The sequence below is a fragment of the Falco naumanni genome, chromosome 8 (genome assembly GCF_017639655.2).
Source record: "Falco naumanni isolate bFalNau1 chromosome 8, bFalNau1.pat, whole genome shotgun sequence".
Classification (NCBI taxonomy): Eukaryota; Metazoa; Chordata; class Aves; order Falconiformes; family Falconidae; genus Falco; species Falco naumanni.
This window is the reverse complement of record NC_054061.1, coordinates 40,433,189-40,451,144: the sequence shown is the minus strand read 5'-3', so window position 1 is coordinate 40,451,144 and position 17,956 is coordinate 40,433,189. Positions and strand designations below refer to the sequence as shown.

General features: G+C 39.9%; 1 protein-coding gene across 1 annotated transcript in view; it reads left to right on the top strand.

The window, feature by feature from the left end:
• PLA2R1 (phospholipase A2 receptor 1) overlaps positions 1–17,956 on the top strand; it is a 43,324-nt gene that overhangs the window by 2,297 nt on the left and 23,071 nt on the right. The window contains exons 2-10 of the mRNA XM_040602821.1: positions 1,132–1,515; positions 3,741–3,908; positions 5,024–5,197; positions 6,278–6,391; positions 7,053–7,196; positions 8,174–8,362; positions 9,853–10,010; positions 11,380–11,487; positions 16,269–16,381. Of these exons, the coding sequence (XP_040458755.1) occupies positions 1,132–1,515; positions 3,741–3,908; positions 5,024–5,197; positions 6,278–6,391; positions 7,053–7,196; positions 8,174–8,362; positions 9,853–10,010; positions 11,380–11,487; positions 16,269–16,381 (1,552 nt within the window). The remainder of the gene's footprint in view (positions 1–1,131; positions 1,516–3,740; positions 3,909–5,023; positions 5,198–6,277; positions 6,392–7,052; positions 7,197–8,173; positions 8,363–9,852; positions 10,011–11,379; positions 11,488–16,268; positions 16,382–17,956) is intronic.

The window sequence follows — 17,956 nt, the reverse complement described above, 5'->3', positions numbered from 1 at the left end:
TGTACTAAACCCAGACACAGCATCTGGGTGGACCTCTGCATCTCATGCTTCAGATGTGGGCTATGTCAGTCTGAGAAGGTTTTTTTTATTGTAGTTACTGCTTTGAGCTGTTAGGTGTAGTGAATTACAGCAGCTGAAAGCACACGTGGCAGAGATCATTGCTGTAAAATTTCAAGGCAAAATGAAAGTGCTGCTCAGGTTTTCAATGCATAAATCTCCCAAGGCATAACTATCTTGATTATAACATGAGAGGAACTGCATGGGTTAATTACCATTGGGTTTCAGAGGGAATGAAATAACTGAAGCGTTAAAAGTTTGTGTTTTGCTGATTTCCAGTTCTTCAGCTGCCCTCATTTTTTTTTCAGTCTATATGCTCAGTTAAACATTTGCTCCCAAGATGTTAAACAGCTGAGTTTTTTTTCACATACTTATAATGTGATGTCACATAGTTCAGTGAATTTCTACAGGATTCCAAGAAAGCCGGGATGTTAGGCTGACCCCACAACATCTGCTGTGGTCCAGGGTAGTCATGTATAGTTGAGCAATATGCATCCAATAGGGAAGGCATACTTTAACCCTTGGCCACCAGCTCTCGTGGTATACATAAATCCTATCCTTTCTGTATGCTATTTACAATGCAAAATATTTTCTTTCTGCCTCGGTAGTTGCAGAGAGTGAAGAATGAAGATGGCAGTGTCAGCCTTAAACTTTTTAGCTTTCCCTTTAATTGGACTCTTCCATCTCCACCGGAGAATTATTGTACAATATGCAGTCTGACTTCCTGTAGCACGTAAACCTGTACTTCCTTAGTGGGTGTTTCTTGGTGGGTTTTTTTCTTTTAACATGACTGATGTTTTTAGGCACCCCATTTTTATTTTTTTGCCTATCCAACTTGAGAAATATTACCTGGCCTTATTTTTATGATCTTGGAAGAGGTCCACGTGTTAAGAACTCAGCTGGCAGTAAATTTAGACCAGTGCTTTTATTTTTTGAAGTGTCAATCACTTGGATGAATATTTTCAGTTTTCTTCCTAAATAGTTCCAACTAAAACATTAGTCTTTTGATACTATTCAGTCAGTAGCAGTATTCTACAGAATGAAACTACCTTTTTTTTCCCCCCTCCCCTACAGATAAAGGGATATTTATTATCCAAAGTGAAGACTCCGACATGTGCGTTAAAGTGGACACAGTTGGCCTTGTTCTGGAAGACTGTAGTCAGCTCTCAAAGGACATGTTATGGAAATGGGTATCCAATCGGCGTCTTTTCAACATAGGCAGAAGCACCTGTCTAGGACTGAACATCAGTAGACCAGAACAGCCATTAAGTATGCTCGAATGTGATTCAACTCAATACTCGTTATGGTGGAATTGTGATGGAAAAGCGTTAGTTGGTGTATCAGGGTACAAATTAGCCATTGAAAATGGCAAACGTATTGTGGCCAAAAAAAAATCTACCTACCAGTGGAAACAGTACATGTCCTATGATGAAGACCTTTGTGAACATCCATTTCAAGGTAAAAATAAAATCATGTCGTAGATGTGTTGGTGGGAAAAGTTTTGAAAATTTCTTTTGAAGCAAGGTCAGGTGCTTATGATCCCTTCCAACCTCTATTGTGGTTTGGGACTCAGCGTCTGCTTTTTCCCATGCAGTGGTTGAGGTGAGCGTACCACACAACTGATTTTTTTCCCTTATCTGTTATATGGACCCAAAAAACAACCAGTATCCTGGCAAACCAGGAAATGGTTGTTTCAGATCCTCTATGACATAGAAAGGGGATCTAAGGATTTGTTGTTGCCCATCCTGCGGCTTTCATTATCAGATAAACTCAAGGAGAGATAAGGAAGGATTTGGAATTCCTTCACTGCAAACCTGTCTGTGATCGCAGTGTGCAAGAACCAAATGTTTGCAATGTTCAGCACCTGGACTCTGAACGTGCCAAACTTTGGAGCAGAGATCGGGCTTTTGATTAATCCTGCTGCACAGCTAGCAAAGGCATAGGAGTGTATGTCAAGATCCAGGCCTGCAGACCTGGGCAGTTTTCCAGGTATATGGACTAAGACTGAACCCGTTGACTACAAACGGCAACAGGCAGACCGTACATTGACCCCTGCCTTAGCGTTTCTGTAGAGGGAAAGACCTAGTGTTTACACAGTGTGTCTCAGGCTGGAGCTGTTGATTCTCCCCATTTGAACTGGGTGTTTGGGTTGCAGATCTGGTCTCGGCGGTTTCCTCTGTAGGTATAGCTGGGCTTGGCCTTTGTTCTCACCGAAGTCCTTCCTTTGGGACCTGTGAAAACTGGGAAAGCACTATAGCATCCGACCTCCTCTTGAAAACTGAAGACCAGACAGAAAATATTTAAACCCACAAAAAGTCTTACACATTTGCTATGTACACATAGCGAGATGAAAGCAGACCTCGTTTAATCCTAGTACTGCAACATCTAAGAGAAGAGGATCAACCTTAGGCAGGCACTTCTAGCCTAGTTTCAGGACCAAAGTAATTAATTGCGTCAGCAAAATCTCTTTTGCCTCCAATTTCTATTTTCTTCCTTCTACCTTAGCATAGGCACACGTAAATGTAAGCCACCCTGTTAGTCCATCGTGTTGGGGGGGGAACATCTTCAAAGAAAAAATGTGTATAGCTGTGGTGAGAGGTCTACAACTGTTGAATTTGGTCTCTTGCCAGGACTGGGATACTCCTTTGCAGCTCCATAGCTAGCAGCACGATAATGGACAGGCAGAGAGGCGATCCCAGTTTTTCTTTTCTCGTGTTCTTTGTATCATCTGTTCATATCAGAAGGCTTTAAAGGGCATTTACAATGTGTAAACTGCTTTTTTATATGTGTACAGCCAGCCATTAACTCTGGAGACCTCTAGGAACCTGGCAGTGTGCACTGATTCTGTAGTTGAAGGACTTTGATCTTTAGGCTATCAACACGGGATCTTTGACAAAAAAATTCATTCAAAGTGTGATTGTGGCTCTTTGACCTTTTGTAGAAGCTCTGGGATTAAGGAGACACTCACTGAGGTAAAGCTTTTACAGCTTTCAGTTGCACTGGATTCTCTCAATATTTTGGTACTCAAAGTACAATAGGAAAATACTTTAACTATTTTATAAGTCATTAATGGATTGTGACAACAGATGTATCTAACATCAGTTCTTTAGCTAGATTATTATTCCCCATGGTATAAAACCTTATTTTTGGAAGTTTATTTAATATTCCTTTGTCTTTCACAGTTCCTTTCCCATAGAATGACAAAAAGGATGGAAAAAACATTGGAAATCCACTTATAAAGAATGGGAGGAGCAGGGGAAATAATGCTAAGTTGCTTGTCAGTTATAGACTAACAAATAAAAAATAAGTAGAGTTTGCACCCGAGCATGTACTGATTCTGCTAACTATTGTTTTGTGTAGTTCTGAAATGGAAGTGCAGATTTTAAATGTTAATTGCTTAGATTTGGGAGGTTTTTTCAGTTGTAGTAAGTTCTGAGAATGTGCCTTTTTTCATGGTGACAAGTTTCATAAACTATTATTTCCAAATTCTGTTCACTGGTTATGCTGCTTATACTTGTAATGTTGTTTTATCAATTATAATGTATCAATTATAAATTAGAAAACAGCTTTAGACATTTTATTTATCATTGCTGCTGAAAACAGGAATAATGAAATAAGGGGGTGAAGAAATTTCTGTGGTCTGCATTCTTTTAATCTCTGCATTTTATTCTGGTTTATTCCAGAAACATACACCTTGCTGGGAAATTCCTTTGGTTTCCCATGCGTTTTTCCATTTAAATATAACAACAAGTGGTATTATGAGTGTACCAGAGATGGAAAGGAATTTGACTGGTGTGCCACAACGACTCACTATGAACAAGACGAAAAATGGGGGTTTTGCCCAAATGCTGGTAAGATCTTGCTTGTCTTCTCGCTTCCCCCACCTCCCAAGAGTATCTTTGTCCTTTCCTAGTAGTTCTAGGGCGTGCTGTGTTTTAGATTACTTCCCTTCTGTTAGAGGGGAATGTCTCTTTAAAAAACGCAAAAGAAGACTTCAGCAAATTTTATGGCAATTTATCACGTTTGGCCTTTAGAGACCGAAGTCCTCATCCCAAAAGGAAAACTGCAGGGAGTGAGCAGAAGGATGTTATCCTGCACAGCCCACTGATCGTACCCTGCAGCGAAACCTCTCTCCTGTGGCCCAGTGATACACAGGGGGCTCCTCTGGAGCCGGTAAAGTCAGGGTTGCTCTTGCAAAGTCACGTTCTCCTTCTGACTGTATTACAACTTGCACATTCCTTTTCTTCTGTGCACGACTTGGACATGTCTTGGGCCTAAAACACTTAGAAGGAATAGCTTTAAAAATACGTGCTGTCAGATGGATTTTGGATGTATAATCTTCGTGAATATTCCAGCTTCCTGCATAAATAAGCAGAACAGTTTCTTCTGTTGGCAGCTTTCCAAAAGTGATTTGGAAAAGCCCTCCCTGCACGAGCTACGTTTCAGATCTGTGTTCCAAAGCATCTTAAAAACAGCCGTAAATGTGTCTTTGTAAGGGGGATTTCTGGGCAGCCATTATAATGGGTGGTATTTGCAGCCTCGCTTATACTTTGTAATTTTATTAAGTCTGTTCTCTTGAGTATGAGGTAGGAGGAGATCCAGCGACTGCTTCTCCACAAGGTGAGTGAGGTTTTCGTAGTTTGAATATTTCAACATTCAGCTTTAGGAACAAATGATCGGCTGGTATGAAGTCAACGTGGCTCTCTGGCTATATGAGAACTGTGAAAATCACCACCAGCTGCAGATCAGCTCCTGAGTATTTTATCCACCATATGAAATACAGAGCAACATCTCATTCTTAGGGCCCTATTTCCGTGTGTTTCTTTACCAAAGGAACATGAAAGGAGTTCACAGCTGAGCTTCCATCAGGATGTTACTGCCATAAATTAATGGAATTGTTCAAGGTGTTGTATTTCTGATTAGTCTGTAGTCTTGGGCTGTTGGTGACGAGTCTGTTTTTGAGCAGGGAGTGGCTGTGACGTTTTTTGGAAGAAGAACCCTGACACGCACCTTTGCTACCAGTTCAACCTTGCATCTATGCTGACGTGGCGTGAGGCACGGGCTGCCTGTCAGCTGCAAGGAGCAGACCTGCTGAGCATCGCTGACCCCGAAGAGCAGAATTACATAAGTAACTTAAGCAGTGAGTAGACATTTCTCTGGGGACCTTGTAGGAAACCTGTAGTTAGATTTCCTCTTTAGCCGTGCAAAAGGGGTAAGCTTTGAGCTTAATACTCTGTGTGATATCTCTCTAGTTGCTGCTTGCGAGGCTTCGTCGCTATCACATCTCAGTAGAGCTGTTTGAAAAAGTTCCCACCTTAATATCCCAAGGGCAGAAGTGTGGTTTGTGTTATGTGAGGGTGCAATTGTATTAATTCTCCCTCCCCACAGAAACTCCATTATTGCAGCTGTGGTTATGGAGTGTGTTTGTTTTCCTTGGAAAATTGTGCAAATGTTTGCCTTCTTTGCAATGTACCCTGGTGTCCCTTTCTCCCGTTAAGCTTTTTTTGCAAGCTGGACTTAACCAAATGTGAATGACAAGAACATTTCTGCAGGCTTAAAGTAAATGTCCTGTATGGGAAAAAATCCAACTCTGCTTTGATAAGTGGATGGGATCCTTTCTTTGATAAGCCCTTGGAGCAAGCACCTCAGACAAATTTTGTAGAACCTTCTGACAACATGGCTTTTGTGGGTATTTTAGCATGTGTGGAGAGGACGGAGCAGAGGAATGGGTGGTGGAGCTGTGACGAGAAAGGATACCTCAGGTTTCTTGCCCATTGCTTCCCATGATTGCTGGTTTTCAACTGCAAGATATAAGCTAACAGGAAGTTTGTGATATTGTTTCCTTGGCTTTATGATATGCCTGCAGGCTGTAAATGGACTGAAAGCTTTTTGGTTTATGGGAAGCTAAAACAGGCTAGCGTTGATGTAGCTGCATGTTCTAGATTTAACTTCTAAGGTCAAGACTTGTGTAGGAAGGGTTTGCCAGATGAGTAGCTTTTGAAAGATGCAGACTTCTGAGTTTACTCCTTTTCTCTCTCTGTTGATTAACAAAGTAATGGACTTTTTCTAAGCAGAGAAAAAACAGCCTGAACTTTCTGGAGAATGATTTGAAGTTTCGGGTTATTCCTATTCTACAAAGTCATGACAGCAGATCTATACCTGTAGATATTTTAAAACATGGGGAAAGCATGAGTTATTACGTTATTTTTTTCTGTTTCAGGGCAGTTAAACACCACAGATGTGATGCTGTGGACAGGTTTGAATCGCCTGGAGGAGGATGCTGGCTGGCAGTGGTCAGATGGAGCACCGCTAGTGTTTGTGAACTGGAGAGCAAGTACTTGATGTTCTTGGATATGTTGTAGCTGTTTAATTACATGTTGTCTGTAACTGCAGCTTGATACAAGACTGCTGTTTCTGCAGCTGCGTTTGAAAAGTGCATCAAGTGAACAAGTGTACCTTTTTGTTTGGTAGAAATATTTATTCATATTCATGAACTAAAAGCCCCTTCTAGGGATGTAGCATCAGTTGAGGTGGATCTGTTCAAAGCATTAATGGTCTAGCCCTTTTGTCATTTACTTTTAAAGATGTTTTTAAGATTTCAGTTGCATATTTAAAAGCTATGCTCTGGATGGTTTCATGGAGGAAAGGAGTTTCAATTTGTTTACGTTGACATGCTGTAATTAACATTAGCACATTAACATGATCTTTGTGACCTGGTTTGCTACATTTTGAGGTCTGTCCGCCAGCAGACATAGCATAGACACTAGAGCTTATTTCAGCCTCTCATCTGATAGCAGCAGCCAAGGACGAATTGCCACACGTGTAAATCATGGTCAGTGTTCAGCTGTCTATTGTCTTGGTGTAGCATTACCAGAGGTTTGGATGTGTGGGGATGTTTATACACTCTTTCAATAAGGTGCAGAGAGCCTGACAATACCATTTTACAAGAACCGCGGTTTTTTGTAATTTTGTGCTTCTCAAAAATGTCTTTGCAGATGTCTCTGATAACCGTTATAGAGAAAATCATTGTGCAGTGATTAATTCAAAATTGAAGTACGGCTGGCAGAGTTACTTGTGTGAATCTGGATTGCCTTTTGTATGCAAAAAATATCTCAATAAGACAGAGCATGAAACATTGGGTAAGTCTTTCAATGTCACTGTATCCTATTTGTGGGTGTGGAAGGAGAACAAGAGGAAGCCACCTGAATATAAAGCCAGCAGAATAGTCTTAGCTGAACTAAATGTATGGGTTTGCTAGTTTAAGTTGAATACGGTTTGATTTAACTGCTCTAATAAGGCTTTCTTCTGTTTAAATGCAGTCCTGGAAAATGTGTTGATAGTCTTAAAACTAAGAAATAATTTTAATATAAATAGCATTTAATTGGTTCCTTACATATCAGATGCTTACAGCCACATTCTGGAGTTTAAAATTAGGTCTTCAGCTTTGAATGGAACTAACCAGTGGCCCACAGAGAAGAAACTTGTGTAAATGCATCCCAAAAATTGCAGTTATTTTTATGGCATGCTGTACTTTTGATATAAAAAAAAGCATTGTACATATATTTTTTAAAATATATATATAAAGAATATAGGATATATATAGTACATAGAATGCCTCAGACTCTCATTCTGTGGGGAAGTTAACCACAGAGCTGAGTTTATTAATTTTTATCTGTTTTGATAAGAACAACTTATGTGGGTTCAACTTCATCCTGATAACTTAAAAGAAAGTTTCCCTACTTGTTTCAGATAATGAGAAGGGACTTACCCAAACTTTTTGTAGGTAATGCACTTGAAAATGCTTTAGCTGGCTTTGAATCATGTTCAGAGGTAAAACGGCAGATAAAATATTTTTAAACTGTATAACAGATCCATTAGTGTGTTTGCACTAGTACAGCATCCCAAATGGTTAAATCGTAAAATAAAGTGGGAGAAATTTCCATTTGGTTGGTAGGTGATGTTCCACAGAGCATGTGTTTTGGCCACCTTAAGTCTTCTTGGTTGACTCTGTTTTCATTTGAAGATTAAAAAAAAATAGCTCCAAATGTGTTATGAGCACACTGTAACCTTGTCAATTCTATCTAATATACATGAATGTTGTATGCTTGATTAAAAGATAAATGGAAGTATTACACCACTCGTTGTGATGCTGGCTGGTACCCACACAATCGCAACTGCTACAGACTTCATAAAGAGGAGAAGAGCTGGAATGATGCTTCTGTCTTATGCCATCATGATGATAGCAGGCTCATTAGTATATCCTCCATGGCAGATGCAGAGCTGCTCCTTAACTTGCTTGAAAGTGGTGAGTTTGGGGAGTGAGTTTGAAGCGTGCAGCGTTTCCTGAAATGTTTTGTGCTGTTTTGTGCAGCCCTTTAACATTGTTAGCCACTTAATCTCTATATTACATGGCACACCCAACTGATATTGACAAAAAAAGAAAGCATGATGCATGCTCCTTCTAGAAGTCGTAAAAAAATGTGTAGCATCACCTTCTTCAATAACCAGACTGAAAATAAAGAAATAAATCAACAATGTAAACAACAGTGAGGCCACAGTAAACACGATAGCTTTTGTCCTTTTAAGTTCTTGGCTGCTTCCTTGGAAACTGTTGCAAAAGATTCGGTGATCATCCTTATTCAAGAATTGCACTTAGAAGCAACAACAATTCAGAGTATGTTTTGCTTTCAAGCTAGCCTTGTCCACACTTTAAAGCTGCTGCTGCTAGTATGTTGGCAGAGTCCCCTTTGACAGCAGGGTGTATCAAAGGAGTTCTGTTAGTCCACGTTGTCCTAAGAGGTAGTATAATTACACAAGGAACTTAATGAACAAAAGCTCTTCAGTGCAGCAATGCCAAGACTTTTGTTGTCATAACAGGAGCAAAGAAAATTATTTTGTGCCTCCAGCTGACATCAGTGTGCTGGCAGAGCTGCACAGTTGGGCCATGGGTTTAAGCTTCCCAGGGCTGGAACACAGTGACATGTTTTATCAACTCTGCCCCATCGGCTGTGGTTGCAGGAAGGTGTGTTACACTGGATTTACTGGACATCACCTCCCATTATCATCCCTCCTGCCACCCATCTCTTTGCTGTGCTGTCTTTTTCTTAGAAATAAACCACTGTATCCTCTTCCTTACCTCTATTAACGCCCTCCATAGATACCAAATACCATTATTTCCAGAGATACTGTAATGGACAGCTGTAGTTGTTCTCAGCTTGTATTCAGCTTCACAGTCCGCTGTTTCTATTTCAGACTTGCTTCAGGCCTCTCTTCAGGAGAAGGGCTTACATGCCTGAGAGCCTGTCTGTGTTCTCTGGCTGAGCAGCTGGTCAAGTGAGGCACTGCACAAACCACAAGCCTTGTCTTTCCGATGTTTGCCAGCTGCTGCAGCTACAACTGTGCTGTCACTGGAGCATCGCGCAGAGGGAGAAGTCTGCTCCTCAGCCAAAGCTGAGTGTGCCAGAGCAGGTTGTAAGAAGAAATCTTTCCCTTCCATGTCAGGCTTTCTGCCCAGTGCACTTCAAAAATGTACATGTGCTCTTTATTTGTATTTCTCAGGATTTCAAAGCATATTATCACGTATGTTGATCTATTTTTGAAACAATTTAGTCTTCAAGGGCAGTAGAGCATTATCTCGTCCATAAGGTTTCCTAAAGTTTATACATCTGGGGTTTTTTTCCTGAAAGAAGGTAATTTTTAAGAAAATCCCGTGAATCATTTTTAAGTGGTGCTGATGTTACAGGAACAGCAGGCATTATTTCTTCACTGTTAAAATCTGAACTTCCTCTTTTACAGAAAATGTAACTGAAGCATGGATTGGGTTATACAGTAATAACACCCCTGTTGTTTTTGAGTGGTCAGATCGCACCCCAGTGACATTCTCTAACTGGAACAGCCAAGAACCTAACACCTTTCAAAGAACTGGACAGCTCTGTGTTGCAGCACAAGGATCCGTAAGTTTCCTTTTCTTTTTGAAAGAATTAGACAGGCACTCTTATTTTAGCTCATAATAATTTATCTTGTCATTGTGCGTATTCTTTTAAGCCATGACCTGTAGTGTGACTTTGGGTTTTGATTTTTAATATATTCATGTTCTGATAAATGCGATGTAGCCTTCAGAAACCAATACATTTTGCAGCGCTGATGCACAGAATATGAATCATAGCTTTTGAGTTTATGTTCAGTAAAAAACGCTACATGCATAAAGCTTGCCAAATGGAGAAGAACAAATATGGGTAGGTATTTTGATAAAGTAATTTAAAAGCCAGGTTGTGTATATCATAATTTATGATGCATCGGTTCTGGTCTTGAAAGCTTCTGTCACCGGTGCCTCTTTTATCTTGCTGTCAATATTTATAAATTTTATGTAGCATCTTTCAGAAACAGATAGTAATCTAGAGCTACATAAAATTATAGAAGTCGACAGCAGTAGGATTGACCCCAAATCAGTCAGGTGTAAAACTGGGAGAAATGTTCAAATAACACTATGTCCTGTCTTATCAGTGTTCATGGCACTGCCATTTTTGTCTCTTTGTAATTTGGCCATAAATTTACTTTACTTTTACAATTAACGGTATTTAAATTCACTAATATGTGAATTATGTAAGTAGCACTATAATCCTTTTTTTTTAAAAAAAAGTATGTCTTGTCTAAGTGTGAAAGCTGTATCAAAAAGAGTTTCTGTTGTCTCCCCAGTAGCGAGTTCAGGTTGCAATCTTTTAACTCATGGGAAAGCCAAGACAAGGAAACTGACTTGCAACAGTGGGTTCCCATTGGTAGCAGAAGATAGGACTTTGGTAAAATGGTGGGGTTTAGATACATAAACCCACATTTTACTCAGTGTTTAAGTGTGAAAAATAATGTAAAATACAAAGGAAAGGGAGGTTCAAGATAAAATTCTTCGAGCATTTTTTTTGGTACGTGTGAAGTATGCATAGATTGTACAAAGGTTGTTATGTCTTGAGTAAGGAGTCTTCAAACATAAAGATTAATCTTATAAAGGACTATAATAGATAAGAAGAAAGCTCCTGTCTACTCTGACAAGTGCATGCTCTGGCATGGCCATCGTGTTAGTTAATTAAGGTGCATTACATCCCAGAGAGTGATTCAAAGAGACAAACCCTTTTGTGTGATTGATTTGAAAAGTCCTGCTGACAGTGTTGGTAGAAATAAACGGTCTGTCTAAGGATAAATAAATGGAGTGAAAAAAATTACTTGGTTTTACTGAAACGTTAAAATAAGAGGAGGGAATCTGATGTGTGTATAGATATGCATGAGAATATGAGTATGTACAGAATATACTTCTTTTTTTATATCCCTTAGGAGGGACGTTGGAAGGTTAAAAAATGTGAAGACAGATCTTTCTACATCTGCAAAAAAGGAGGGAAATTTAATAATGTCTCTCCTGAGCTGGAATCAAGTTGTCCAGAGGTAGGGCATTTTGTGGGTTTTGTTTATTTTAGAGCCTTACTAATAGAATAGAATTATATAGGCAACCTCTAAATGTAGCTACAGAACATATGGATGCAAATTGATATTTTTAGGTTTTCATATTAAAGACATGCATATTTTGCTAGGAGGAATCACATTGTTTGCCTTAGAAGTATGTGAACCTAATTTTAATGTAAGATTAAAAGCTTTCTCAAGATGCCTTTCATGGCTTGTTGCGTTGTCAGCGGTTGTGACCCAAGTTCCCATTTTTTTCTAGATCAAAAGTGAAACCTCTTTTGTCCACCATCTGTGCAAATAATGGCTGTTATATGATGCCTCATCCCACACATGGTTTTCATACATTGAAACGGAATGTCAGGGTGAAAAACAATCAGTTTCATTGACACGGAGAGTGAACTCTTCCACTCGTACATTAGCATTCTTTTTGCTTTCAAACACAAATGGGAAGGAGCACAGCTGTCTAAATAGGACATTGCAACAGGTTTTCAGGCTTATAGGCTCTGCATTCTGGTAGTAAAATGTAACGCGTTAAAGTATGATTTTATTTGCCATCAGTTCCATTTCACAGTGTGAAAGGAGCAAGCTTGTAGACATGTTTTATTCAATACTCTGAAGGAGTTTTGTGAACCTCTTTATCAACAAAAGCCTCTCTTCTCTAACTTGCTTTACTCTTTAGCTCATTGTCTTCCTTTTTTAATTTCCTGTCCTTTTTCTTGAGAATTCAAGAAACATGGCCAGTTCAATTGAATTATAAGAAAGTTGAATCTGAACCGTTTGGAGTTCGATGCAGTCTTTCCTCAGACGTACAGTGGTCCGATCCAGAGTTCTGGTCATACCATTATGGAGGCAGAAGTTACTGTTTGGTCCCACCTTAACTTTTCATATATATACAAATATGTATATATGTATAAACATTAAAAAAAGTTTAGGGTAACTGCATTTGTTTTGTTTGGACTGATGCAGAATTCTTGAGTGATGAAATACGTGTTGTTAGTTTAGGAAGGGTTTGTCACAGTCCTGACCATGGGAGAATGAGCAGAGCATCAAGACTTCCAGTTGTAGTCAGGCACTTGACAACACTTCAACTTCTGGTACCTCACCAGATCTAGAATCGAGATTGAGTCACTGTCACAGGTAGTTTGGTCTGCTCTGGCAAACTTCCTACTCAGCATAAATTTCTGCTTGTTGATGATGCTGAACCCTGATAGAGTCTCTTGGTTTCCATAGATCCTTGTCTTTCTAATGTGAAAAAAGTTACATTCATTTGATCAAAAGAAGTCAGTACTAAGCCTACTCAAAACTACGTTTGATTTCAGACACTTTGTCTTGACAGTGCACTTTCTGGTAACGTTCAATGTTTATGTCATTGCTAGTTACTAGCCTGATTTTCCAAGGCTAAGTCTTTATTTCACACAGACTTACCTTGTCCCCCCCCCCCATTTTTCTGTTGCTCACTTCCCTTAAATGTACAGAATATTTATTGGCATTTCTCACATTTGATCTTTTGCTTCGTTAACCTTGTACTGTCATTCTTGTTGGATTGCTAGTAGATGCTCAGGGAGCTTTGGCCTCAGGCGCAGTTGTTTGCTTTTCTAAAGCTCTATAGTCTTATGTGTTATTACTGAGCTTTCATCTCATGTTGATTTTGCGACTTGTGCATCAGATGAACTAGCCTTAAACATCTTCTGTGGTTCTGCTGACTGCAGTTTTTGCAGTATGTCCATATCAAGTTACCAGAAACCTGAGCTCTTTTTTTTCCCCTACACTTCTGTCATCCTAAGACATGAAAAGTGCTAAGCACTTTCTTCCCTTAACAGGTCAACTATTAGTTTTTCCTAGTCAGCAGGATATTACCGAGAATAAATATTTTATTGCAAAGGTCAGATTCTCTGGGCAGTTTCCCCCAACACTGAAATAAGAGTTTTAAACATTTTCTTTCAACCAGCTTTTGAAACAGGTTGTGGAGCTGTCAGCTGCTTGGTAATTGAGTTGGAGGTTTCTGTGTGCAGAACTGACTGTATTTGTGTTGGTGACTTTCTCCGGTCTTGTACACTTTAATTAGTGCATCAAAAGATAACAGTATAGTACTGAATCAAGCATTTGTCTGTACGGCTGTTGTAACAGGAGAGAATTGTACTTTTAAGAAGAGAATTACTACTAAGGCTACAAAACTGCTCAGAATAAGGGTCCATTTGGCCTCAGGTTCTGCTTTCCACAGGTGGCTCCAAGTGATGTTTGGGAAAGAGCAGGACAGGGCAAATACGAATAATGCTTCTGCCAGTTCTCCCTTGACTCCCAGCTGTTCAGGGGATTTCCTGAGCCTTTTAAGATTTGTGTATCTAACAGCCTTGGGTATCCCCTCTGAGTGCTTGTCCGGTTTCCCCTTGAACTCATGTGAACTCTGCATTCACAACATCACAGAGAAAAGATCTGTAAATCTACTGCCCTTTGAATGAAAAGGTGCCGTCTTCTTTTCCTGTTGAACCTTTCTCCTGCTAGCTTAGCTTTGTTTGCCGTCCCCAAGGTCTTGTGCTGAAGTGGTTGCCCACCGTCATGGCACTCACCATCCCATAGACCTGTGTTATACCCTTCCTAAGGCATCTCCTTTTTCCAGGCTGAAAGTCCCAGCCTGCTCAGTTACTGCTTATATGGAAGCAGCTCCATACATTTCATGTATGCTTCATGGCCTTGGTGCTCTTTTCTAATATCCTTTTCTGAGACTTGGGATCAGAACTCCAAAAAATGGCAAAAAGTGCATTTAAAAGGACAGAGCAACCCTCTGTGTTCTTTCTCTCTTTACAATTCTCGAGGTTCAATTTGACTTATTGACTAAGGTGATGTTTCGTGGAACTTAACCATCACAGCCCCCAGATCTTGTTCCTGCATGGTGGGAGTGAACTAGCGGTCCCTCACTTCATACATGAAACGATCAGGGGGTGCAGGGGAGGGTCCCAGTGCATCATTTCATATTTATCTGTACAGAATGCCATCTGCCATTTTACTGACCAATTGCTCAGCCTTTTAAGTTTGGAGTTTTTCTATCTATTCTTCTCCTCAATGCAAGCATACTGCCCTCTAGTTACTCCACAATTTTTAAAATTTTTAAAGTAAAGATTAGTGTCAAATTACTTCCCTCCAGTCTTTAGGCACCAAGAAAGCTATAGGAGGAAGGTTATGCAGTGCCATTTGCACCAGATTAAAAATTCTGAGAGGTCAGGATGATTGGTTGCCTCATCTGAACCAGTGCATTTATCACTCAAGATTTCCAGTTGAAGGAAACCAGACAATTGCTGTTTCTTACCTGCTTTCCCACAGAGGACTTTTTAGTCAGTGCTTATCCCTCTTCCAGCCCCCCGCTCCCTGAGTTTAAGTGCACATCAAGGTGAAAGCAACATTGTTGTGCACCCCGCGGGGCTGCCGACAGCCGGTGGGTCCCTGCATACTGCAGAGCCTTTGGCATCTGCCAGCACATTTTTCTCTTTTTCCCATGGGGAATCCCAGCTCGTTGGTACGGAGTTAGGGAAGAGCCTCAATGTGGTTGTTTATTTCTGTTTGCAAAGCCAGCGTCTGAGCAATGCGTATCTGTTGTTCAGGTGAAACCACAGAAAGCAATACTGCAGTTTGTTTTGCTTTTGTGCCACATGAAGGGCTGTGTCCAGCCATCTTCCAAGTGCTGACAGATGAGGGATGGTAGTAGAAGGCAGCGGAGCTGGCAGCTACTCTGACAGCAAGCACACTCCTGACTAGAAGCTGAAATCTGCCTCCAGGTTCAGCAGGGCTGAAGGATGTGCATGTTTGCTTGCTGTCCTAAATAGGTCTGCAGCGTCTGGCTGTGCGCTTTATTGTACCTGAGAATGGATAGCACAAAAGGAGCTTAGCCGGTTCCTCTTTTTTCTCCTTTTTCTGTTAACATCATCATCCAGTGGTGTTTGATGGTGTCTGTCTGGGTGCTGCGCTTGCTTCCCGTTGTGCTCCCTTGCAAAGAGCACCTTCCTCACGGAAGAGGCAAAGCGAGATCGGCCGGTTTTCCTGTCTGCGTGTGGCTTCAAGACAGATTGGGCAGAGATGGTTTATTATCTCTTTTTTCACTTGGTTATTTAAAACTTTCAAGCAGGAAGACCAGGCAGGTACCCTGCAAGAACTCACGCCAGTCCTGGTAGCATCTTCTGGGCCCAGAGATGAATTACAAGACATAAAAGATTGATAGTAAAATACTAGTAAGAAATGAGGCGAGCTGACCACTAACTCCGTGTTCTGGCTCATCTGATAAACCTTGAAAATGTGTTATTTTAATTCTGCATTATTAGAGTAGGATGATCGTTAATTTAAATCTTTTTTTATTTTATTTGGAAGTTCTGATTGAAAATGGGAAAGGGAGCTGAGAAAAGGTAAATAACTCGAGTGCATTGCTGCATGAAAGGCCAGCAATTTCTGGGATAAATATTGCTGTTTACAGCTGCCCTTTGTCTTCAACTGTAAGCCTTTTTCATACCAACTTAACTGAATCTGGTATGGCAGCGTTTACCCTGCCATGATTACCGCGCGTGCATGTGTGTGTTAAGCCAGTTTTTGCACAATTTAAGGATTTAAACTTTAAACTTTTGTTAACTTTACCCATGTCTTCAGTGACCTTGAGGGTAGAAAGGAAAAGGGCTATAGTGGTGTCAGTGGTGATCAGACAGAAAGTACAAAAGGACATCAAGATTTTAACAACTGTATTATAATTAATAATCTATAAAATAACATTCATTTCTTTTAAGGGATGGGAAAGACATGGTGGATATTGTTACAAAATCGACAGTAGCCTTCGAAGTTTTGAACATGCTTCCAGTGGTTATTTCTGCCCATCTGCACTTGTATCAGTAACAAACAGGTAGTTAATCCCATTAGACAGCGTGAAGGTACCTCTAACAAGAGCTATTCTAACTTTATAAAGTGTTGCATGGCAAAAGATATTACTGTTACGAAATAATTCTTATGTGACAGGCAAGCATAATTACTAACATTGGCTAAAACCAAAGGAGTGCTTTGCTTTATTTTCTAATTGAAAATAAATTTAGTGAAAACCAATTGACAGGCTAATAAACACTTGTAGCAGTCTGCACGTGTGAGCATGTAGGAATCTAAACAAAATGCTTTCTACAGAGGTATGTAACATCTTTGTGAAACTTTATTAGTGTACTTCGAAACTATACTGAAAAATGAGAATATATTTAATTTTTATAATCAAAATACATCAAATTTTAATCAAAATCAAATAACATTTTATAAATGTTTACGTATGCATTTTACGTGAGTTTGCAGCAAATAAGGAGAGAGGGTAAATGTTTGAAAGCATCTGAGGTCTGTCTTCCCTTGCTTCATTCCTATTTACCTCTATTCCAGCTTCAGCACAGGCTTTCTCTTCTGCAGATGTCCACATTCTTGGGTTTGCTCTGTTCTCTTCGTGATTTACCCTGTATGTTGGATTCCCGTTAAAGTTCATGACATACTGGTAGACACATCACATACATACTTTTAACTTCCATGTATTTATTGTAAAAAAACCCAAACCTGTAAGGCTGAAATCCCCCCTCACTTTAGGATGGGGGAAAAGAACTGTAACCACCAGGAATCAGATGAATGATAGCTAGAAATTTTAGGAAAACGCAGGCTACCCCGCATAAGGATTTACATCGATGGGAATTGGCCCACCAGGTGGTTTCAGGATTGTGCGCCATGCATACAGCACTGTACTGCAGCGCGACAGTAATCCTTAATGGGGAGGTTAAAGGACAAATTCTCACAACCAAGCATTTGCAGCTCTCTGGAAGCACATCTGTCTTTTTCTGCTTCTTTCTTTTTATTTGATTTTTTTCTGGGCGTAGCCATCACTGTTTATTATGTTAGTTCCTGATGTTGGAGTGGCAAAGGAAGCTCGTTGTTAGTTTACTCCTCCCCCACCCCCCCACCCCCACCCCCAGTTACAGCTGAGGTTTGTTGTTCTGGTATGAGACATGCAAAAACTTTTCAGTGTGTTGATCCTGAAATATTCATTTAGAAGTAGGTTGTAGAGGAAGGAGAATTGATATCAAAAGGGAACATGCAGAGGAAACGAAAATTAAATGGAAGTTCTCAGTCACTCTCAGTGTTACAGAAACATTCAGGTTTTTTACATTAATGTCATCCTTATGGTATTTAGCTGTTCTTTTCACCATGTATGAAACCAAGAAGTCATGTAAATCCTTATCAAACTGGGAATTTACTTTGCTGTCTGTATTTGAATAAGAAGCTGATTAAACATGCTCATAAACTGAAGCATTTTTGTGTAATGCTATACCAATTATATCTGAGTAAATTACATTTAAGTGACAAATGGATTACTGTATGCAACAATTATTACTTGCAAAAAGGTGTAAATCTCTCACGTAACTTTAATGAAAAAATTAAAGAAGGAAAAAGTGATTCC